General features: G+C 42.2%; 1 protein-coding gene across 5 annotated transcripts in view; it reads left to right on the forward strand.

The window, feature by feature from the left end:
• The window catches only part of FIP1L1 (factor interacting with PAPOLA and CPSF1), a 101,706-nt gene that overhangs the window by 13,964 nt on the left and 62,771 nt on the right, over positions 1-24,971 (forward strand). For 2 of the 5 annotated variants that reach the window (XM_068278558.1, XM_068278559.1), the window contains exons 7-11: positions 1,692-1,822; positions 6,489-6,598; positions 7,275-7,371; positions 13,115-13,271; positions 17,398-17,445. In XM_068278558.1, coding sequence (XP_068134659.1) covers positions 1,692-1,822; positions 6,489-6,598; positions 7,275-7,371; positions 13,115-13,271; positions 17,398-17,445 — 543 coding nt within the window. The remainder of the gene's footprint in view (positions 1-1,691; positions 1,823-6,488; positions 6,599-7,274; positions 7,372-13,114; positions 13,272-17,397; positions 17,446-24,971) is intronic. The other 3 variants (XM_068278560.1, XM_068278561.1, XM_068278562.1) reach the window with 3 other exon arrangements.

The raw sequence follows: 24,971 nt of genomic DNA on the forward strand, positions 1-24,971 counted from the left end.
TCCCTAACAGGGGCGTAGTCTTTGTGAAATTTCACACAAGCTGAGATCACCTTCCCTGTGACATCAGTAGCAGCCTGTTTTTTGTTATCTCCTCCCACCAGTCTGCCGGATTCTGTCCCAGTATTATGAAAGGAAGGGAGGGGTTCCTCCAATAAATGTAAAATATTTTATATTTGTCATCATGCAGCTGAAAAAAGGCTGCTATTTATTTTTCTAATTTAGAAAATAGATTTTATTCTTGTATTTCTGAAATCGTGTAATTTTTAATTTGGGTCCACTTTAAAGAGAATCTGTATTGTTAAAATCGCACAAAAGTAAACATACCAGTGCGTTAGGGGACCTCCCCTATTCCCCTCTGTCCCAATTTTGCCGCTCCTCGCTGCATTAAAAGTAGTCAAACAAAAAAATTTACATTTCATTTTTTTTTTTTTTTATAAACAAACAAAATGGCCAGCAAAACCAGAAGTAGGTTGATGTATAGTATGTCCACACATAGAAAATACATCCATACACAAGCAGGCTGTGTACAACCTTCCTTTTGAATCTTAATAGATCATTTGTGTGTTTACCTTCCTCCCCCTGCAGCTCTCATCCACTGAAGAGTGACAGGCTGATTGTTTGTTTCTTCCTGCAGACAGCTCTGTGTCTGTAATTCCTCAGTATGTGACAGCCCAGCCAGCTCAGAGGACTATTTATCCAGCTTGTAAAAGGCAGGCAGCTCTCTTCTCTCACTGACAAGAGCAGAGAGGCTGCCTAATCTAAATAACACACGGGAGTGTGCATGGAGGGGGGGAGGCGTGCATAACAGATCAACAACACTGAAGAGTTGGCAGCCTTCCAGACAGAGGGCGACAAATCCGACAGGGGAAAGATAAGCTGATTTATTATAGAGACGGTGATAGTAGAAAGTACTGCAGTAAGCCAGAGCACATTAGAATAGGTTTAGGAACTTGTAGGATAGTTACATAGTTACTTGGGTTGAAAAAAAACATACGTCCATTGAGTTCAACCAGTAGAAAAAAGGATGACTTTTTTTTTTTATTACAGAGTCTCTTTAAGATTGGCAAATCACGTCTGTGACCTTGCCAGCTCACACATGTCCTGCGTCTGTTCCTCCAAGATCTTCAATACTCCATGTGTAAAAACAAAAATTGCACCACAATAGTGTAATACTGTATAGCTCTTGCATAGATAATGCGACCAGTGCTCCCCGGTCTGTATATTGGCACCTTCACCAAGTAAGCACTCAAGCCTCTCACCAGATCCTATTGCTGACCCGGCAAAGACCAGCGCTTCATAAACAGTAATGCCGTTCTCCTCCAAAAGCTTAGGTCCTATGACTCAAACAAGCTTGATATAGTGTAATTCCGTATTTTATTTATAAAAATGTAAAAGTAGTGCACTTAAAATATTCCAGTTTTTATGCGCATATAACGTTTTCCCCGAGCTTATTCAGCATCTCCTTCAATCCTTAGGCTTCGGGATTCAACACGCAGATAAGGTGCGCCACATATGTTCCGTTCCATAGCATTCCTGCTTTAACAGAGAAAGCAGCGCCCACTGTGAACCTATCCTAAATCATTACCGCTATGCTGTGTTGGCCACCAGTTAGCATAGGGAGGTTGGCTTTGGTGTAGACAAAAGAAACATTACATTTCTTTTTCTTTCCCCTCCTCTTAAAAACTTTGTAGGTGCGGATCTTTCAGACTATTTCAATTATGGTTTTAATGAAGACACATGGAAAGCATACTGTGAAAAACAGAAGCGACTGCGGATGGGTTTAGAAGCACTTCCAGTTTCTTCTACAACAAATAAAATTACGGTACGTTTGAAAACAGTGGGAAGTAAACGTGACGCTGTCTGAAGTGTTAAAGGGGAACTTCAGCCTAAACAAACATACTGTCATTAAGTTACATTAGTTATATTAATTAAAATAGATGAGTAACATAATCTCTCTTACCCACCCTGTTTGAAAAGAACAGGCAAATGTTTGTAATTTCATGGGGGCAGCCATCTTTGTCATGGGGCAGCCATCTTTTTGGTTGAAAGGAGGTGACGGGAGCATGAGACACAGTTCCAACTGTCCTGTGTCCTGATCACCCCTCCCAGCTGCACACGCTAGGCTTCAAATGTCAAATTCAAAATGTAAAAAAAGAACATCAGAAATCCCATCATGCTTTGCACAGCATCACGGGAAAAATGCCTGGGCATTTTTCTTCTGTGCAGCTAAAAATGGGGCTTGGGTAAGAAAAACAAAGTTCTGATGCTGCGAAACTGTTAAAGAAATACCAAGCCTTTTCAGTGCTGCTGAGTAGATTTTTACTCTGGAGGTTCACTTTTTAAAGTGGATCCGAAATGAATAACTAACTATAACAAGTAACATGTCTATATATCGTATCTAAAGTTTAGATAGTTTACACAGCATATCTATCTGCAAACAGCTTCAACAGTTTATGATTATTTATCCCTGTGATACAATGAGGGCAGCCATGTTCTGTTTCTTATTACACAGGCAAGCTGATAGCATCTCAGCACTCAGCCCCTCCCCCCCCCCCGCCTCTGAAATCTATGGCTAGTAACCTCCTCCTCCTGCACAGACTGAGCTCCCATATGCCCTTGGTATATGAGTCTGAAAATGCCAAGGCTCTCTGAAGCTGTGGGCGAGGCTTGTTTAGTTTATAGGGAATTAGAGTATTAAAACAAAACAAAAAAGAATTTGGCTTGAGGAATGCCCTATAAACTATATGAAAGGAACACATTTATGCAATGAGTAAAAGATTATCTCAGGTCCACTTTAAAGAGGAGCTGTCAGCCATACTATGCCAGATAAAAAAGACTTATATAAGCAGATAAGTACTAGCTCTAGCTACATAACATGTTTATTGCACGGTCCAATTGTTGATTTCGTGAACTTTAAAAAATAAAAAAGGTAAATGGAGAGAATTTTGTTCGCTGGCAGGGGCCATCTTTACTCCCTCCAGCTGAAGCCAATGGTGAGGTAATTTCAGGGCCGGCGCTACCATAGAGGCAAAGGAGGCAGCTGCCCCAGAGCTTGTAGGGGCCCCCAGTGGCTACAAGAGGAAAAAAAAATTTCAAATCGACCTTATAGTTTTTGAGAAAATCGATTTTAAAGTTTCAAAGGAAAAAAAATACACATTTAAAAACCAACCGACTTTAATGGTTAATAGCAAATCCACCTTATATTCTAGAAACCCTAAATTTGCAGGATATGTTAAGGAGATCATTGGGAATAAGAGGAAAAAACAATTTTTCAAAAAGACCTTATAGTTTTTGAGAAAATCGATTTTAAAGTTTCGAAGGAAAAAAGTATATTTTTAAATGCGGTAAATGTCACTTTTAGTAGCAAACCTAACGGTAGTCAGGGCCGGATTTGTACTTTTTACCGCCCAAGGCCAACTATACCATCTGTATGGTTGTTATCTCTGTGTGCCCCAATGAGAATTCTTCTTACTTTCCATCATTGGTGTCACAGACAATAGCTATTTTAGTAATACGTGTAAAGATTATAAGTTATGTTTTGAAATTCTATGTTATGCTTGCCATCTCATTAATGATGGACCCATTGCGTCACCATGAGAGTTAGGCTGATGTATACCTGCAGGATAGAGCTTACAGGTCTTGCAGGGACAGCACAAGTACAGGACAGAGGGTTCAAAGTTTAAAGCTGTTCTTGTAGATAGGGATGACTGCATAGAACAGCTTTCCTGCCCCTCACTGAGCCGCCCCCTAAACTTCTGGTGCCCTAGGCCATGGCCTATGTGGCCTTGCCAGAAATCCGGCCCTGACGGTAGTGTAATTTTACATGTATCAAAAGAGAGCAATAAATTTCCTGACGGGGTTTCCAGGGGGTCCATACGCAGCCGCAGCGCTTTGGCCAGGGATCGCTATACAGCCGCAATATGGATGTATGAAGATCCCTGGCATTTTTTCCTATTTTCCCAATTTTTTTTTTTTTTAATGTGTAATGTGGGAATTTTTTTTTTTTTTTTAAATTATGTGGGGTCCCCCCTCCTGAAACTTTTTAACCCCTTGTCCCCCATGCAGGCTGGGGTAGCCAGAATGTGGAGCTCCGACCGATTGGGGCTTCAAACCCTGACTATACCAGCTGCAAAAAAGGTCCCTTAATGCCAATTTTTTCTCCGGGGTATCTGTTGGGGGGGCCCCCCAGGTTTATTTTGCCCTGAGGCCCCATTGTTGCTTAAACCGGCCCTGGGTAATTTCCTCCCTTACTCCCCCTCCTCCGAACACTAATAGCGAGCGTTATGTCACAGGCTCCCCTGCACCCATGGAAACCCCCCAGCCCTGCTACCATATCCCTAGGGATTCCCCCTGCATTTACCCTCAACCCTGCAGCATACCCACTCGCCCTGCAGCATTACAGTGCTTAGTGGGGAAGAATAAATGCAGCTCCATCACCTGAAACCATGTTAAGGCGAGTCTGTGTTTGCTGCATATATTCTTCCCCGCTAAGCTCTACAATGCTGCGGGATGAGCGCCGAGCCGGGGATGCTACAGGGTTGATTGTGAATGCAGGGAATCCCTAAGGAAATGGTAGCAAGGACGGGGGTCCCCATAGATGCGAAGCGGTGGTGGCAGCCACTGCCCACATGAATCGGCAGGGATGCCTGTCGGGCTGGAGTGTGGGGAGGGGGCAGACACACAGTCATGGGAGGCAGCCAATGAGAGGAAAAGGAGTGAGAGTGACACAGGCTGCAGCCAATCAGGCTGAACTAGCTTTGTCTGTGCAAAAACTCCCCCCGCCCCAACATGCACTGCAACTTCTCTTTTGCGGCTGATTACTGGCTGCGTATTAAGGAGCTGGGGACATGAGGATTAATCTCTGCAATAAAAAAGTAAGATTGATTTTAAATTTATGCATTGCCTTTTTAGCTTTTCTTTTATATGATCTACATATATAAATAGAGAATTGATTTTGTTTTTTATGCCTAACAGTTACTCTTTAAGTCAAAGCTGTGTGTGTATTCCTTGTTAGATAGTTACACCGGAAAGAAGACAGTCCTGGAGCTTGCTATGTTAACGGCAGCCCAGAAACTGCTTGCCTATTTCTGGACTTGCCTTTTCATTTTAAAGGATACCACAACTGACATGTAGCATAATGAGATAGACATGTGTATGTACAGTGCCTAGCACACAAATAACTAGGCTGTGTTCCTTTTTTTTTCTTTCTCTGCCTGAAAGAGGTAAATATCAGGTATGTAAGTGGCTGACTCAGTCCTGACTCAGACAGGAAGTGACTACAGTGTGACCCTCACTGATAAGAATGTCCCCCTTTTTTATCTCTTTCTTGCTCTCAGAAGCCATTTTCTTCTAGGAAAGTGTTTTATAGTTGGAATTTCTTATCAGTGAAGGTCACACTGTAGTCACTTCCTGTCTGAGTCAGGACTGAGTCAGCCACTTACATACCTGATATTTACCTCTTTCAGGCAGAGAAAGAAAAAAAGGAACACAGCCTAGTTATTAGTGTGCTAGGCACTGTACATACCCATGTCTATCTCATTATGCCACATGTCAGTTGTGGTATCCTTTAAAGGACATCTAAAGTGAGAAAAATATGGAGGTTGCCATATTTATTTCCTTAAACAATACCAGTTGCCTGGCAGTCTTGCTGATTATTCCAACCTGATAACACCAGATCATTGCAGGAACCATGTCTATTGTGTTGGTTCCAGCTGCGGGCACCTCCTGCTAAAGCTATTAACTGCCTCTGTTAAACTTCATACACCTGTACAAGATCTGTCAGCCGTCAGGGATCTGAGTTCCATTCCCAGGCTGACAGTTTGCAGCAAAGGCTGTACAATTGCACCACTAGCCTACAGGCTAGTGTTTCATTGTATTTGGCTGAGGGCCGCACAATGCAGAAGGCGGTGTGAGGAGAACAATGCTTCAGTCAAGATGATCCGCCAGGCAGATCGCTCACTAATCAGGGGCTGCTGTACAAGGCTACCTAGAACGTCCACCTCAGCCAAGAACCAATTAGCATGTGTGCACAAGGCTTTAGCTGCAAATACACAGCGTGTCAGATGTCATTTGAACCTTTAGTGCCCTTTCACACTTTCAGTACAACTTAACAGACTGAAAGTTATCGCTGAGGCCATACAGTGAGGTATGCAGTGCAATGAAACTATGCCTCACTGCTACTGTTAATGCATACATATAGCATTTTGTCACAACACAGTTGGTGTGCTGCCCGTTGACCAAGTCGCATTGCGTTACTGTGGAAAATGTAATGTTTGACACAACGGGCTTGGTGGGAAAGGAGCCTTTAGCCAGCATTCTGTTCAGGGATTTATTAAATCACTGTACACGGCTTCTTTATTTCTACTTGGAAATTTTAATGTATCTTATTCCCATATATCAGATACAGAGAAATGCTATTATGTGACCACAAGTTTGATTTAGCTTTTTATACTTTTTTCTTTTTTTTCCCCTCTTTTACATATTAACAGGTCCAACAGGGCAGAACTGGAAACCCAGAGAAAGATCCAGTGTTGCCACCCGCAAAGCCAGAGTTTACCTCCCCCACAACCATATTTAAGCCTGGGGTTCCACCGCCCAAGTGAGTGTTTAATGATTACAGATTAATGGCGCCTACACTTTAGCACTTTAAAAAGTTTCAGCGCAGTGGATTGCCAAAGGGACACTCCTTCCCCAGGGCTCTCTTATACAGGAAATCCAAATTTCTTTGAGGTTTACCCTTGCTTTCTGGTAACTGGAACATCACCGATAGTACACACATTTTGCCAATCTCTGCATTTTATTTTGTGCTATGGTGACAAGGCATTAGAATACCTCAGCATCCAGCGCCTCACAAGCTGTGCATCTGTACGGTACTTACAAAAATGATAATGTACTTACAACAGGAGTGCTTAAAGGAACACGCTCAGATCACTAATGAATTATGCATCTCTTCCTGATATGTGTATGGGCTGAATGGTATAATTGCACATACACACAAAAGGTGCACAACTAGTAAGTTTTTTTTATTAATGTCTGTTTCGCTGGGAGTGGTTAAGGACACTGTGCCCATGTAAAAATATTTTTGGACAAGTAGCTGATTGGAAATTATGATATATTACACACACTAATAACTTAAAGCCCTCAAACCTGAACTAAGGATTTAATAAGTATCCAAGTAATTTGGTGCATCCTCTTGTGAGGCGCTGTACAGAATGCAGTTTATTTCCCCTTTAAAATATGGTGTCCAGTTAAAATCCCTTTCAATTCTTTTACAGTAGGAAACTCTCTGGTACAATCGATGTGATTGGACAAACCACTACAATCACACGTGTGGAAGGGCGGCGGCGAGGTGCCAATGAGAGCAACATCCAGGTATGTGCAACTTTGTCACTCTCTGAATCCAAAATCAATCTAGCGTAAGACCTCATTTCCACTTAGTGCGCTTCTGTCTGCTTCTGTTCTGCTTTTTAGCAGCACATTATTGTTACAGATTGATACATGTTACTGAAAAGTGGACAGAAATGGCTTGTTCAAAGCAGTATCCCCAGCAGAAATATACAGAATTGTGTTAAATCCTCCATCTGTAACAATGTAGACAAAAGCTGTAAATGTATCAAGTTGACTCCACTTTATCAGGAAGTCTCACCAGTGTACCACTCCCTATGTTGATTTGCACATTCTGATTTATTTAAATGATGTTGCCCCAAGGGGAGGCTCACCTGTTAGTCTTTTTGTTTCTAGTAGCAAGGGGAGAAAGAGGGAATGGATAAGGTGCTGGAGAAGCTGCTCGGTGGAGTTCAGAGCAGTTTAATTTCTGTCCAATGCCTTATGCTGGGGATACACGGTACGTTTCTGTACAGTGTATCGACCAGCTGATCCGGCCAGCTGATAATATTCAGCTGGCACGATCAAGCCCCTCGAATCCCGCCTACGGACAATGTCAGGGAATCGAGCGCTGATAAGGAAGCGGGGGCAAGCGGTAATCGATCCGCGCGGGGACAATCCGGCGGCTAATCGAGCATGTGGGGCATACCGTCGGGCATACCGTATTGTGGCCCCAGGAGTCCCCTATAATTTATTGTGCCAGATAAATGTAAACCCTTTAGCTAGCACTAGGCTAGCTAGTAAATGTTGGGCACCCCTGGATCCCTCGCGATCATCCCCAAACCCCCCCCCCCCCCCCCCCCCCCCGCCCGATCCCTACGTTTTTATACATAACCCAACCTGGATCCAGCGATCGCGCATCCTCCCTGCACAGCTCCGGTCTCTCTATGGGGAGGATCGGGTATGCGCATGACTTTGGCAACGTCATGATGTCATGTGCGATCCTCCCCATAGTGAAGACCTGAGCTGTCTGGGGAGGCTGGGTTGATCGCTGGATCCAGGCTGGGTAACATATAAACAGGGTAGCGGCGGGGATCGGGGGGTGCCCAACACATTTACTAGCTAGCCTAGTGCTAGCTAAAGGGTTTATGTTCATTTGGCACAATTAGTTTAAAATCCAGACAAAAAGTAACAAAACCTCCTGAGCAGCGTAACTCTCAGGAGGTTAAAGGAAAAAACAAGGAAAAAATAAAAACATACATTATTTCGCCAATTTCATCCCCTATAGTTTTAATATAAACACTGCTACTGTACATAAAACCCACGCATTTTATTTGCCCATTTGTCCTGGTTATCACAACATTTGAATTATGTCCCTAGTACAAAGTATGGTGACAATATATTATTTGGAAATAAAGGTGTATTTTTTCTGTTTTTTTCCCCTCGCCTCACTAATCTCACATGCACGGGAACGCATGCACGGGAGCGTGCAAGTGCACAGCGGCGGCTGCACTGTTTGACTTATAAAAACGTCCTGGAGCCATTAAGAGGCTCTAGAAGGACGTTTTTATAAGTCTGGTTGTCATGAAGTAGTTAATGCAATATATAGCTGCATTTTGTCTAATAAAAGTGCTCCTATATAATTCTAGATAAGTAATCTATATTTATTAGTATTATTCATAGACACTACTAACCAATCCGCTTCTGCTTTAAGTAACCGTGCCAAACTTCTTATCTCTTTGTTTCAAGTGGCTGCTCAGGTGGTCCTCTAATTTCTTTTAGAGCAGCAGCCGCAGTGGTTGGCCAGTTACCCTCAGAGCAGCAGAGAATTATTTCAGATTTTTATTAACAGGACCCTAAATTGACTTGTACCAGAAGATAAGTGCGTGCGCACATTTGCTTATAACTAGGATGTATTGAAGGGAGGCTGGCCGGTATCTTTGTGTACCTTTTTTCCAGGGAGCGTTTTGTAAAGCATAAAGGAATTACTGAAAATTCCCCATGAGGAGATGGCTTAGTCCAAAATCTGTCAGATCTGTCATTTTAAATGGCTTACCGTAAATGACAGCAACATAGAAGTAATTTATAGTGCATTTTTCTCTGGGACAAATTTACTTCTTATGCACAGGGTTTTGTTTTGGGGGTTTTTTTGGAGCTGAACTCCACATCAGGAAAAACCTTTGCAAGATGCTGCACACACAGATGCTGTACAGACACAAAAGATCAGTATCTGCAAAAGATCTGTTCCTGCCAAAAATCCATTCCTGCAAATTGCAATGATAGTCTATGAGATCTGCAGATCATCATACACACATGATTTAACTGACATTCATCTGCAGATCTGCAGATCTGAAAATCCATCCTGGTGGATCTGATCTGCAGATGAATGTCAGTTAAATCATGTGTGTATGATGATCTGCAGATCTCTTAGACTATCATTGCAATTTGCAGGAATGGATTTTTGGCAGGAACAGATCTTTTGCAGATACTGATCTTTTGTGTCTGTACAGCATCTGTGTGTGCAACATCTTGCCAAGATTTTTTCCTGATGTGGAGTTCAGCTCCATAGAAAAGACTGTGTAGATATGGCTCTCATACTACAGGAAGGGTGGTAAGATTGGTCTGTGATCTTTCATTTTCCGAAGACTATGGTCTGATGTCTGTATGTGGCCTATCAGTAGACTACCATTATGCACCTGAGGCAATCAAATTTTGAAACCTACATTTAGATTTTCAGATTTACTTAATTGTAAACCCTCCTGGACTGAAATGTGACTTGGGAATGAACAAATCCATTTGGACAATCTTTTCTTCCAGGCAGCTGACAATCCACCCCCCCCCCCCCCCCCCCACCGCCCAACAGAAATATTCATAGAGTACATGCTTGCCCCATGTGTTATGCTCTAATATGCATGTGCTGCTTGGTATGGAGTTTATCACTAGTTTAATGTTACCTGTCCAGTTTCACTAAAGTGTTTAGAAACCTGGATGGAAGGGGGAAGGAAGTAACTGACTTGGTTTGGAAATGGTCTCTGATATATGAGAGTTTCCTGTTGTACGTGTGGTACAATTAACTTTAAAGGGAAAAAAGAACTGCTTGCTTTGGTGAATTTTGATACTGAGAGAAGTGTTTCCCTTGGCAGTGTTCCACGATGTACTCATAACTTGCACATGAAATGACCCCTTTCTTTGTATAATAGCAGCACACTGCATTCGAGCAAAGGCTCTTTGTGTGCTTAGTTCTGATATTGAAATGACAACGCAAATTTTGCTTGCACAGTAATGTCAGATGTTCTAACTCTGAAACACAAGTACATCCTCTTCTTTTATGTAAATATAAAATGACTCTAAGAAATCTATACAAGACTTCAATGGAAAGTAACATCAGCATTACGTTCATGAGCATAGATTTTTTTTTTTTGTTTTGTTTTTTTTTTTTTTTGTCGCAGCTTTTGATTTGCCCACCACTGGTGAAGGCCATCAGTGCTGGTTTTATCTCCTTTAGGGCTCTTTTCCACTATGAAATGTTATCCCAATCGCACTGCGATGAGATCATGTTTCAAGCTAATTTCCACTAATGTGATTGAGCTACTGTTCTCAGTATTGGCTCAATCACATCCAAAATGCGGCAGGACGACGTTTGAGCTTAGGGCAAAATCGCAACTCAATCGGATCGCCCTAATGGAAATGGCAGCTGTCGTTTCTATTAGGTTTACTGTTATGCGGTCCATTAACGATTAGCAAAAAATAGGGTAGTGGAAAAGGGCCCTTAGGCTTTTTACACACATTACTGTTCTCAGTAGGGAGCCTTTTGGGTATGTCGGCAGAACTACTCAAAGATTGCTCTTTGTCTTGCTTCATATCCAATGTTCTGCAACACCTATAAAGACTTATTAGCAGCCAGTGCAGGGAAATATGTTACCTGGTGATGTAAACAGGGCTGTGGAGTCGGGGGGGGAAAAAATTATCTGACCTCAGACTCAGACTCCAGGTACCCAAAATTGTTTTGATTCCTTGGTCTAATTCTTACAAAGTCTGTGGATTTGGTTAAAAAATCATCAGACTCTGATTCCTCAGTTTATTGAAACCTCCAACTCCAGGAACCAAAAATTACTTGGATTCCACAGCCCTCAATGTAAAAGCATCGCATTTGGGTTAATACTTTTGGAGAAAATGGCAAACGGGCATTACTTTGAGTAATCCTCCAGTATGTGTGCATATTGCTTTTAGTGTTTTTGTTTTTGATTTTGAATTACGTTAAAATAAATCAACATATCTGCACAACATATAAGTACACTTAGAGCTGTTGTACTTGTTTTGTTGGGACTTTTGGTGAGTGGAATAGTTTTCAATATCACCCATCTTCTAGTTAACTAGTCTGGTTCACCATGCCAATATAATTCCTGCTGCTGCTCCCCTTTCTTTACGCCACCTACCTTTGTAGCATCCTTTGCTGGCCAGCCTGTACATAATGACATATTTGGGGTTGTGGTGTAAGGCTTGCTACAGTCATGAGAAAAGTGCCAACATATTCCATGTTAAAGTACACCTTCTTTCAGTGGTTTGAATTTGAAGTATCAGGCTATAATGATGTGGTCCTTGGCAGATCTTAAAATTGGTAAATACAACAGTGTTGCGGTTTTATTATTGAACAAAGACCAGGTCAAAATACAAAAGCACTTTAAAAAAAAAAAAAAAAAAAAAACCTAAGTACACCCTTACCATTTCTGTAGGTATTATGAATGTAATGGCTAGGTGCTGCTAATCAAACGCGCTGATCATCAGCACGTGTGGCCACCTTAAGGCCTCTTGCACACTGCATGCAATTCAGATTCAGATTCCGCTTTTTAATCAGTTTTTACCTCCGATTCAGATTCAGATTTGCAGTGTGCAAGGAGCAAACTGCAAATCTGAATCTGAATCGGAAGTAAAAACAGATTAAAAAGCGGAATCTGAATCTGAATTGCTTGCAGTGTGCAAGAGGCCTTAAAGGCTGAGGTTATGACAGTTTTCTGGTCTGGAGCATGCAAGGTGTGTTAACACAATGCCAAGGAGAAAGAACATCCATAATGATCTTAGTTAAAGAGACGCTGAAGTGAAAAAAAAAAATGTGTAGTACAGCTAAGAAATAAAACATTAGGAGCAGAGACATAAGTCTAATATTTCCGGTACAGGAAGAGTTAAGAAACTCCAGTTGTTATCTAGGCAAAAAAGCCATTGAGCTTCACGACTTTCAAAGTCGCAGAGAGCTCTGTCTTCTGAAGCTTGTTATATCAACTGTCAGTCACTGTATTTTCTTTTTCTCCCCAGAGAACAGGTCAATAGTTCACGAGACTGCCCTGTAAAAACATTTAGAATGCTGAGTAGTGTGTAAACTGCAAATATTAGAGAATGATGCAATGTTATAAAACACTATATAACTGGAAATAAAAATATGAGAATATTTTCTTTGCTACTAATCTTCTCGTAATCATACATACTACACAACCTATTCATTATATCACTTTATTTTTTTTTATTTATTTTTTTTTTGCTTTAGTGTCACTTTAAAGGACTTCTGAGGCGACAAACATAATCTATTTTTACTCACATGGGCTTCTTCCAGCCCCTAGCAGCTCTCAGTCCCTCACCGCAGCCCTGCTCCTCCTCCCGCATCCCCACTGGCCTCCCACAACGATCGCAACCTGCAGGCGGGATTGGCTCTTCTGCATTGGCGCAGTACACGCCAGATTATATCATCTCTTTAATGTGTCCTTTTATCTCTGAGTTTTGACATGTCCATATATTGCAGGTCGTCACAGAACAGTCTCCAGCAGAAGTGGATAATTTTATCAAGCCTCCCCCTCCTTTTTTTCCTCCCGGCGCTCATCCCACTCATCTCCCGCCTCCTCCGTTATTTCCTCCGCCTCCAAGTGTCAGCACAGCTCCTCCTCTGATTCCGCCACCAGGTAAGCCAGTGCTGCAGCTTTTAAGGTTGTGTTGTCTTTATGTTGAACTATTATGAATAATGTCTGGGAATTAGTTTTGATGTTTGATTTTAATTTTATAACGTGAGTGCTTTGTTTGCCTTTAATTTTTTTTAATATAAAAAATACTGTCCTTGTTCTTCAGTGGGACAGATCTAGTCCTTCTTCTGTTCATGATTTTGTACTATTGGTGTAAAACGAGCATAAAATAGTATCTGCAGCTCTAAAAAGAGCTTTTAGCTCATCATTTAACATGTCAACACAAATATGAGTACCAACATGGGGATTAGTAGTCCTTTCTAGATATGAAACCTGTGTTAGGGTTGGGGACCGACTGGGACATTTTTTGGCAGCGTTTTGGAATCGCCGGCGTTAACCAAAAACACTTTGCCAGTGAAAGTAAGTGGGAGGGGAACCCTTTGGTGTGATTAGGGGTAATTGCAATCACAGGACATGTAGCTTTTTGAGCGCGCTTGCGCTCAATGCAAAGTATATAAGCGCTGCATAAATCTCTTATCAAAACGATTTAGCAGCACTTTGGGGCGCTGAGCGATTAGCCTTTAAATAAACGTTACTATATTTACCGAGTCTCAGTATTTCCTTCTTCCGTGCATAGCCCCCCTTAAAGGAAGAGGTCACAGGCGCTTCTTTGATTGGTCATAGAGAAGCACCTCTGACTTCTTCCTTTAGGGGGCAGGGCTAAGGATGGAAGCCAGACATCCGACAGTAAGTATGATAAAAATTATTTAAAGGAAAACCATGTTCTAGTGGGTTCCTAGCCTTAAGGCTTGTAGAATTTGTTTGCATATTTTTAAGGGTTAAGAATGCATAGTTCTCCAAATCTCTCCTTTTCCACCCACTTCCTCCTACTGAGCATTGCAGCGCATACTAATCTTTTATATTTTGTTTTTTTATGTCCAAGAGAAATATACATTTTTATACTGTGGTGGGATGTTTGACCCTCTCTTGTGAATCTGTTAATGTGTCCTCCACAGGAGAGCTTTTCCCTTACTACTTGTCCCTGAGTGCTGCACAACCTCAATGAACTCCAGGTGGTCCTGGGGACAAGCCATGAGGAGGGAAAGCAATAAAACAGAAAGGCCAGGGTCACACTTCGCAGAATCGCACAAGTTTTCCTATAGGAAAAACTCATGCGATTCTGCTAAGTGTGACCCTGGCCAAAGGCTTTCCCCTCTGCAGACATGTGGATTGCTGCTGTTTCTGTCCTTGTTGGAGAGTTTTTCTCTGTCAGAAAATAATCTAAATTCTTAGACTGGACCACAGACTAAAGTAAACCTCAAGTAGTCTATCCATTTTCCATAATAACAAACACTGTATGTTGTTTTCTATATTTGTGACTTCGAACTTGTGCTATAAATGTCACTGGAATGTGGTGACTTGTACATATGAGCACTAATGCAATTTAAAGTGGAATTTATAAGCCAATTTTAAAATTTGCATGACCCAATGCTCCTATTTCACATTGTAAGAATCTGTGCTTAGTATGATGCTAAGATACTATGTGCTTTGTATACATTGCACATCTAGGGGGGCACAATAACGTCTGCCTTTGGAGCTGACACCCCACCCTCCACACTGACATGTTTTTATTTTTAGTGTTTGCAGTGTTCCTTAATTTCGTAGTCCATCCCTGTATCTTTGTACGCAGCTCTGTTTATCTAGCAGGCGTGTCTAGCTTTCCCTATTCCTTACACAGTCACTCCCCCTTCTTTAACTTGCTACAGAGGTTGGGGTAGATTAAAACACACAGTGGTGGGGATTTGCAGTGTGGGAAACAGGCTGCTGTGGTGCTGCTTTACTATGCTTTCATTTTTGGGTGGCTGTTACCTTTGTTATGTTTTTTGTTTTGTAGGCACATTAGTCCAGGTAGCAACCCTGTAGCTGTTTTGAATTGGTCAGGGTAGATGAGCACAAGACTTAAAGTGGGGTTGTCCGCCATAAAATCAAATCTAATTTACCCACTGCTCTGTTTCTTATGCAGCTTGCAACCTAACCCTGCATTACACACATTCTAACATAATCATAAATGTTTCTACTGTAATAAATCTTATCTCAGTCAGCCTGGCTCAATTTACTACTTTGCCGAGGAGAGGGAAGCTTGTTATCTCCACTCCCACATTCCTGCTCCTCACAGATTGGCTGAGGGCAGTTCAGTGAGAAGCTGCTGAAATACGGTCTATACTATGCTCACGTGTGTTTACAAAGCAAACTAGATATGACAGTGAAGTAAACTGATTTTAACCAGAAAGAGTATGGGAGGAAATGACATCAGGACTGGCTTTAATCAGAGGCAGTAAAGATGGAAATACCTGAAACTGTTTTCTCTTTATTTACTATATAAAATCCACTGAAATCAAAACATTGACAGTATAATAGATATTTACTAGAACAAGTATTTATCTACTTGTATGTTTGTTTGTTTTTTTGCTTGGTATAGTATTGAAGTCCTGCTGCTTTAAAACAGGGGAAGGTGTCTGGAGGTGCTAAAATATCATCATCATCTCAAACTGCTGTGAAACCTGTTGTGTGTAGGGAGAGGAGTGAGCCAATAAATAAGAACTCTGCGATTACGCACACACATGCTTATACTTTTGCTATTGTTATGAGGGAATTAAATATGGATGTTTTAACAGTTGTAGCGAATCAAAGCAGGCTGAAAATTGAAACGGAAAGGTCCTTTTTTTTTTTTTCTTTCAATAAAAGAAGTACAAATTGCGTGTTTTTTTTTTGTTTTTTTTTGTTTGTTTTTTTCTGAAAGTGGAAAAAAACAAACACTCGCTTTGATAGATGAAATATGTGCAGGGAGTTTTTCCATTTGAAATTGTAGCTGCACAAAGCAGTTTTGGTCTTTATTTTTTAGAAACATGGAGGTGTTCAGAAGAGACTTTCATGTTCCTATTCATGTCAGCACCTAATGATCTACAAAGCTGCTTGTTACAATACAAGTGCTCTCTGACTCTCCTCCGTCCCTATAAATCAATACAGTGCTGCTGTACATCTGCAGCAAACCATGCAGGCCTGTGGCTTTGGCTCCCAATGGGCCCTGTTTTATTTGTGCTGCAGCCAGCGATTTATCTTCAAAGCTGGAACAAAAATAGCTCTGTGCCATACCTCCCCAGTTCACATGGGGGGGAAAGCGGCACAGTCCTTGCCTCATATTAACTAGGAGGCTTTGCCAGAAAAATCGAATTGCAAATCTAAAACATCCTGTGGAAGTTCTTTGCAAAGCAGAAGCAGCTTTTGAAGTGCTTGCAGTAGACTGTTTTCCCCCTTGTGAAGCCCACTGCAGGGGGAAAAAAACTACTCTATCCATTCCAGTATAAAGGATCAGGGGTTTCCACTCAAGGTGGACCTGAACTCTTGCACAGGACAAAAGGAAAACATTGAGAAATGCACCCTGTGTGTATTTAGAGTTTAGCTTGTCTAATTCCCCCTAATCTGTGTCTAATCACAAGTTGTAATTTGATCTCTCCCATGTGTCATCTGGCTGCCATGGCAGATAAGCTCATTTGAAAGCACATGATTTTAATATGTCTGCTTCCATGAGATCAGGCAGTAGAGACTGCAGACTTATTGCAGGATTTGTGCCAGCTGTAACAAATGGTTATTATGCTGTTGCTCATCTTTTAGAGCAGATAGGACGTCCTGAGTTCAGGTCCTCTTTAACACTTTACCTGCCATGCAGCTACGTGGTGAGGTGTCCTGTGACACGACGGCTAATCTCCTCTGCTGGCAGAAACCCGTCTGGCTTAGTAATATGCGGTTATGTTCAGTGTTGCTTAGATGAAAGCATTAATAGAAGCAAACCGTTCCCAGGCTGCATAACAGGCCTTTAATTGCAAGATTTGTTTTAAAATGGACACAGATGTGGCATCTGTACTAAAACTTAATGACATTTTAATAACTGAGTCATTGTCTTCCATTTTACGAGAGCTTGCACAGAGCATCACACGAAAAGATTTGCGCCTCAGTCTATAGAATACGTGCTTTTTCTTCTAGGCTACTTGCAGGTTATCACACCAGCTATTATGTAATGACTGGTATCAAGCGACTATGTCAATTATGCTGTTATTTCCCCTTCTTCTAGGATCTGGAATGCAGTTATCTTTCTCCATGCAAAAAACATCTAGATATGGTATAGTGGATTTCCAATACTAATGATTGTATAGATGAATCCTGATCTGACATGGGAATAGAAATTCTGGCTGATCATTGGGATGCGGACAAATGCATAGTGACTGTGCTGGTAACCTGTGTCTGAATGTGTTGTGCAAGCCACATCAATCATGATTCCAAGTATCATTAGCTTACCTGCTGATTTATTTCAAATTTCATCTTGCCTTCTAAATATTTAAGCCTTTTTTTCTTTTAAAGTGGACCTGAACTCTTGCACAGGACAAAACCAAAACAGAAAGGCACCCTTTATGTATTTAGAGAGGTTAGCCTGATTCCTCCCTCATCTATGACTAATCACCAGTGTAATTTGATCTGTCAGCTTGCTGCCTCGGGAGAGCAGCTAATTTGTAAACACAGGATGTTAACCCTATGTCTGCTACCATGAAATCAGGAAGTAGACACGCTGCAGATTTATTGTAGGATTTATATCAGCTGCAACAAAGAAATGTTTTTCTTTAAAGGTGGTAATGCCATTGCTTATTTTTTAGAGCAGAAATGAAGTTCTGAGTCCAGGTCCACTTTAAGATCAGTAAATTATAATTTTTTTGTAAAATCTACAATGAATGTTCTGTGGTCTGTTGCAGTGGTACTGCAGTGTGTTGGCTGGTGGCTTTTAGTGTTTTTTTGTTCTTTTCTTTTCCTTTTTTTATTTTTTTATTTTAAAGAGAAACTATTTATAAACCTCTTGCTAGACACCCGTAATGTACTTTGGGCTGAAATTTAATGTATTAGTAGAGATCTCCCCCCTCCCTTTGGCCACCACAACAAAAATGAAGATGGTACCATCCTGCCTCTGTTACTGAAGGCCGGTTTTAACTCAACCCAAAGCCTAACATAGTGTTTTCTATGCTCTGAGTGAGGAAGAGGAGTGAGCATTTCTTCATTGCTTTCAAATTATGCCAACTGTTTGGCAGTGATCCTGACCTGGAACAAGCGTGCAGTCAGCAGAGTTAGAGCACTTGATCTGTAGGATTATTCTGGGACAAAGACCAATTGTGCCCAGAATTGATCAAGACCAATTTTAAAGGCTCATACAAGGTCAAGAACTGTCGCCCCGCAGGGTTCGGGACTCCATCCCTTTGGTGAACGGTTTGAAGCGGAGGCTGTACAGATGCGTTGCTAGGCCTGCTTTTTTGTTATTGGGGGGGGGGGGAGGAGGGGAGTGCCCCCGACGGAGCAGGTATGGTGAGTAGAAGAACAATGCACTCGGCCAAGTCGATCTGCCAGGGAGATCGACAGCTGATGCATCCAGGGTGGTTGGGCCATTGCGCAGAGGCAGCTGTGCGCTTGCCACCTGAGAAATGGATGGAAATCTTCGGCCAGGTATTGTACATAACAAATGTAAAAGTTCATTTTCCACCTGCCAACAGCACAAATACCTGGTTTAATGGGCATGGTATCACTGTGCTTGATTGGACAGCAAACTCGCCTGACCTGATAGATCTTATCTGATAGAGTATTTGTGGGGTATTGTCTAGAGTGAGAGACCAGATCCAGAAAAATGCAGGTGAGTTGAAGGTTGCCATCAAAGCATACTGGGCTTCCATAACATCTTAGCAGGACCATAGGTTGATCCTCTCCACACCGCACTCACTCAGTAATGCATGCAAAAGGAACCAGGGCTGTGGAGTTGGGGCAATTTTTGGGCACTCGGAGTCGTTGATTTCACAAACTGAGGAGTCGGATGATTTTTGTACAAAATCCACAGCCCTGTTAAAGAGACTCTGTAACAAATTGTTTATCTTTATTTCTTCTATGCTATAAGTTCCTATGCCTTTTCTAATGTGGTCTGGCTTACTGCAGCTTTTCCTAATTGCACAGTAGCTGTGTTATCTCTGTTATATGATCTAATCTTCTCTCTATAGTCGGCACAGTCAGGCTGAGGCAGTCAGACTGGAATGTGCAGGGCTGCTTGTGATTAGCTAGAAGCTGTACACACCCCCTGCAGGCTCTGTGTGACTAACACACTCTGCTTAGCTGAGCCTATTAGAAGCTGGTTAGTTTGTTTGTAAACACTGCCTAAAACTGGCAATTACAAGCCAGGTTTGCAGCAGAGAATGGCAGAAACAGCACAGAGGGGACCAGGAGCACATAATGAATAGAATGGTATGCTTTTTATTGTAAGAATTTCAGAGTACAGATTCTCTTTAAGTATTAGGCTAAGGAGTCAGAGCAATTTTGGGTACCCGGAGTCGGAGTCGTGGTTTCATAAACTGAGGAGTTGGAGTTTGAGTCAGAAGATTTTTGTCGTACACCACACAATTTAAATCCACTGTCTCATGCACATATAAACATTTTATTCATTGCCTTGGCTATTTCTTGCTGTGACACTGACAATTTAAAAACAGACACAATTAAAATTACTACCTGGCCAGGAGTGCTATCGCTTGTTCTAAATGGGCCTAACCAGCTCGATTGTGCGGTGCGATCGCCCAGCCGAAGCCTATGCAAAAAGCAGCGCACTGAGTCTGGTTCTGTATGGCCCTAAACCACCACCACACTGCACACAGTGAGGTATTGTTCCTATGGAATCCGTAATTAACATAGTAGCTGCCGTGCTAGTGAATTATCGCGCTACATCACTATCGCGCTGCATTTAGAAGGACCAGCCCTAAAGAGTGCACACTATGTTGACAGAACCGCGTGCTCCTTAAAATTAACCCAAACTGACGGGCGCATTACTTTTAATGCATCAACCCCATAGTGTGCTGTGTTTTAAAATGGGGGTGCTGCAAGGGATCAGTTGTAATCTAATTAGGTGGTGTTACTATTTTAAATACACCACAATTGAAGGTCAACTGGTTTCACATACTTTAAGTTACTGCAAGGTATGTCCATCTACGCAATCAATATTTGATCGGAGTTCCTTTCGGGGCTGTGGAGTCGGGACAAAAATCTTCCAGCAACCAACAATTTGAACTGGAGAGCCACCCCTTATTTTCTAGTGCAACTTAATGTAAGGAGCCAGCAGATTGACTTTAAACTTCGTACACCACACAATTTAAATCCACTGTCTCATGCACATATAAACATTTTATTCATTGCCTTGGCTATTTCTTGCTGTGACACTGACAATTTAAAAACAGACACAATTAAAATTACTACCTGGCCAGGAGTGCTATCGCTTGTTCTAAATGGGGCTAACCAGCTCGATTGTGCGGTGCAATCGCCCAGCCGAAGCCTATGCAAAAAGCAGCGCACTGAGTCTGGTTCTGTATGGCCCTAAACCACCACCACACCGCACACAGTGAGGTATTGTTCCTATGGAATCTGTTCGACACGTGGGATCTTTTTAACCTCCAAACGGTTTCACACAGAGCCGATGTATATAAACTGGAAGATGAGGCAGTTGGCATATGACAATGTGACTCCTAGATGCACGGCGTCGTTTTGAATTTTGGAGCGTGTATCAGTTTACTGAATGATTGCCCATGGGCTTTTTTTACTTGCGTTACTGATGGTGAGCTCCAGCTCACATTGTATATTGACCGGCAGTGCACTGGGTCAAAACATCTATTCAGTTATGCTAGCGCATACTCTCCTCCAAGCGCTCGGTAAATGTTGAAAACCGTTGTGGGATCCCAGCAAGTTGGTTGGAGTATAGCTCAGCGTGCCGGCGTTTCCTCGTGGTAGGCCAGCGCGAGCACTCCGGCAGTAGCCACGCCTACCGACGCGTTTCGCCCCGCCCACGGGGCTTTCTCAAGGTAGCGAGTAACAGATGATTCGGCTGTTCGTCCTCTTATGCTGCCACATCATTGCTCCGCCTCTGGCTTTGTTTCGCCATAGTAACCCATGTACATACATTCTTGTACCTTAAAGTGGCAGAGATTAGGGCTGTATAGTAGAGGAACATATCTTTTTTTTAATTCTCTTCTTAGAATTCTGACTTCCAGGCTGAAGTTCCTGATTCAGAATGGGTAACGACTGGGAAAGAGGATAAAAAGGAGGACTTGATCCCCCTCTTTAGGGAGCACAAGCGATTGACCCTTAAATCATTTTGGAACATCGCCACATTGAAATCATATATCAAATCACGTGTAATCCCATGGGGTATCAGGGAACGTATAGTTCCGGCTGAACATCTGAGGACAGAGAGATTCATGACAACTTGGAAGGAGGGATGTATTGAAAGAGGTTTGAAGATTATGAAAATGATAGTTGAGGAAGAAACTTTGCAAAATGAGGAACTTAAATCAGAGATAGAAACAGGTAGAACTAAATTAGAACCCTATAGTGATTCTAAAGAATTCGAGAAATTGAATCATCAATTAAAAGTGGAGGTAGAAAAAAATCAAAAAAAGATAGAGAGAGAAACAGATAAAATTTCAGGAAGATGTAGCAAGTTGGAATCAGGGGCAATTTTTTGTGTGACCGGGGGAGACCGAGAAATCGGTCTATGAGTAGACGCCGATCAAGAGATCCAAGTGCAAATTCAGGTGAGTCTCGGGGAGCTGACCCTTCAGATAAAACAACTGTTATTTTTTTAGATCAGGAAATGGATACAGAAGAAGAGGAAGAGGAAGCAGAGGTAGAGGTGAAGGAAAAAGTAAAGGGGATATTGAGACAGGACTCCCAGAAGATAACAGGGAAGCAGAAAAAGGAAAAAGTGGAGAAGAGAGTACAGCCTAACAGGAAACCGAACAAATGGAATCAAATAACGTCATGAATCTTACTTCTTATGAGTTTGGCCCGGATGTATACTCCCTTTTATCACATGGCCTCACATTTGCACCAACAAGCAAAGGTGATCCTTTTCAGGTTTATAAAGACCTCAGCTTCTTCCTAAGACTAATACAACTTTCCCTCACTTATGGTACAAATAAGTCTGAGGTACAGCCCCTAGTTGACCCTGCACCCAGATTGAACAGCTTACAAGATAGGGAAGCATTGATAGCTCTAGAGAGCCTCAAGGATGAAGGAGGCCCGATCCTGTCAAACTCTGATGTCCCTGATGAATTACTGAATCCTTTACCTGTTAACGTACGAACAAAATCAAAACTCATGCCGCAGCTAACACACCGCCTATCCACATTTAAAGAACTGGTTTGTAAAGATTTTGCTGGATTGCACTGGTCCCCATGTAGCCGTGATAAGAATCTGACTCGTGGGGAGGAGCAGGCCCTCAGATACCTTAAGAGCTTGTCTGATGTAACAATCAAGCCCAGCGATAAGGGAGGTAACGTTGTATTGCTTCCTACCGTAATGTATGTGGAGGAATGCATGCGACTTTTGAGTGACGAAAGTACATATCTGAGGCTGAGATCTGATCCTTTCCCGGTGATAAAATCCAGGGTAAATCAATTGTTGGATGATGGTTACGGCCAGGGGATTGTGTCTGAAAGGGAGCATGATTACTGTTGGGTGGATACTTATCGTATACCTGTGCTTTACACAATACCAAAAATTCACAAAAATCCCACGCATCCCCCTGGCCATCCGATAGGATCCGGCAATGATGGACCACTGGAAAAACTGGGGAAATTCATTGATCTAAAGCTTAAAGATATGGTTGAAACGCTGCCATCATATATAAGGGACACTTGAGATGCCCTGCAGGCGTTTAGTACGATTGAGGTAGGTGAGAGCGACTTCATCGCCAGTGTGGATGTAGAGTCGCTCTACACCTCGATCCCAAATGATGTTGGAATGGCGGCCGTTGCATTCTTTTTAAATGAATATTTCCCTGAATCTAGGCAGCATAATCAGTTCATCTGTGATGCCCTTGATTTGGTGTTGGGCCTAAACTGCTTCTCCTTTGATGGTCGGTTCTACCGGCAGATCAGGGGCACGTCGATGGGGGCGTCCTGCGCCCCAGCTTACGCCTGTCTCCACCTTGGGCTCTGGGAGCGGCAGGACGTCTACCCATTGGACCTCTTCCGGAGGTATGTTTTACTCTGGTTGAGGTTCATAGACGACGTGCTCCTGGTCTGGCGGGGTACCGAGCGTCAGTTGGCAGAATTTGTGGAGAAATTACAGTGTAATTCACGGAACATTCGCCTAACTTATCAATATGATAAAGATACTTTGTCTTTCTTAGACCTAATGGTCAAAAAGCAAAATGGTAGATTAGCGACATGTACCTTCCGGAAACCGACAGCAGGGAACACACTGCTGCATTATTCCAGCTTTCACCTCCCTTCGCAAAAAAGAGCTATTCCTAAGGGACAGTTCACAAGAATCAAGCGTAACTGTTCCCAGAATGAAGATTACCTCCAGAGAAGCAAGTGATTTAAAAACTCGATTTAATGAACGAGGATATCCCAAACGCCTGGTAGATGAGGCAGAGGAAGTAGTGGCTGGAAAAGATAGGAACTCCCTGATTGCTACTAAGAAGAAAAGGAAAAAAAGATTTCCCTGAGAGCAATGGAGTAATAAGATTTGTATCCGATTTTGGACCATTTTGGTACGATCTACAAAAATCGTTCCAAAAACATTGGCATATATTAATGCTAGACACTGAAATAAAAAATCGAGTCGGAGATAGACCCTTTATGTCGGCCCGCAGAGCCAGGAACTTAAAAGATCACCTGGTGAGATTGGAATTCCATTCTACCCAGCCCGCAACTTGGTTGGATAGATATCCGAGGAGAGAAGGGATGTTCCCCTGTGGTTCATGCGTGAACTGCAGATATGTAGAGAGAAGCAGAAATTTTACGAATCATGATGGTACAGTGTCGTTTGAAATAAGAGATAATATAAACTGTAACTCAACACGAGTAATATATGCCATAAGGTGTCCTTGTAATCTCCTCTACATAGGGAAAACAAAAAATTGTCTAAGTAGACGTATCTGTGATCACGTGGGCAACATCCGTAATGGTGACATGGACAGCCCACTGGGTAAACACTTTAAGGACCATCATGATGGTAAGCCGGATGGACTCACATTTAAGGGCATTATTAAACAGCATATACTCTTCCGAGGTGGAGACATTGAAAAAGAATTATACAAGATTGAGCAAACGTGGATCTATCGCTTGGGCTCTCGAACGCCTAGAGGATTGAACACAGATTTGAATCTGGCGTATTTTCTGTGATTAGAAAGAATATCTCTTTAAATATGAAGTAGGTATTTTTTTGAAGATAATAAAATAAAAGTTTCCTCATATATTTCTCCTATTTGAATGATGCAACTGAGATGAATCAGAATTCTAAGAGAATTAATAAAGCTATGTTCCTCTACTATACAGCCCTAATCTCTGCCACTTTAAGGTACAAGAATGTATGTACATGGGTTACTATGGTGAAACAAAGCCAGAGGCGGAGCAATGATGTGGCAGCATAAGAGGACGAACAGCCGAATCATCTGTTACTCGCTACCTTGAGAAAGCCCCGTGGGCGGGGCGAAACGCGTCGGTAGGCGTGGCTACTGCCGGAGTGCTCGCGCTGGCCTACCACAAGGAAACGCCGGCACGCTGAGCTATACTCCAACCAACTTGCTGGGATCCCACAACGGTTTTCAACATTTACCGAGCGCTTGGAGGA

The sequence above is a fragment of the Hyperolius riggenbachi genome, chromosome 1 (assembly GCF_040937935.1).
Source record: "Hyperolius riggenbachi isolate aHypRig1 chromosome 1, aHypRig1.pri, whole genome shotgun sequence".
NCBI classification, from domain to species: domain Eukaryota; kingdom Metazoa; phylum Chordata; class Amphibia; order Anura; family Hyperoliidae; genus Hyperolius; species Hyperolius riggenbachi.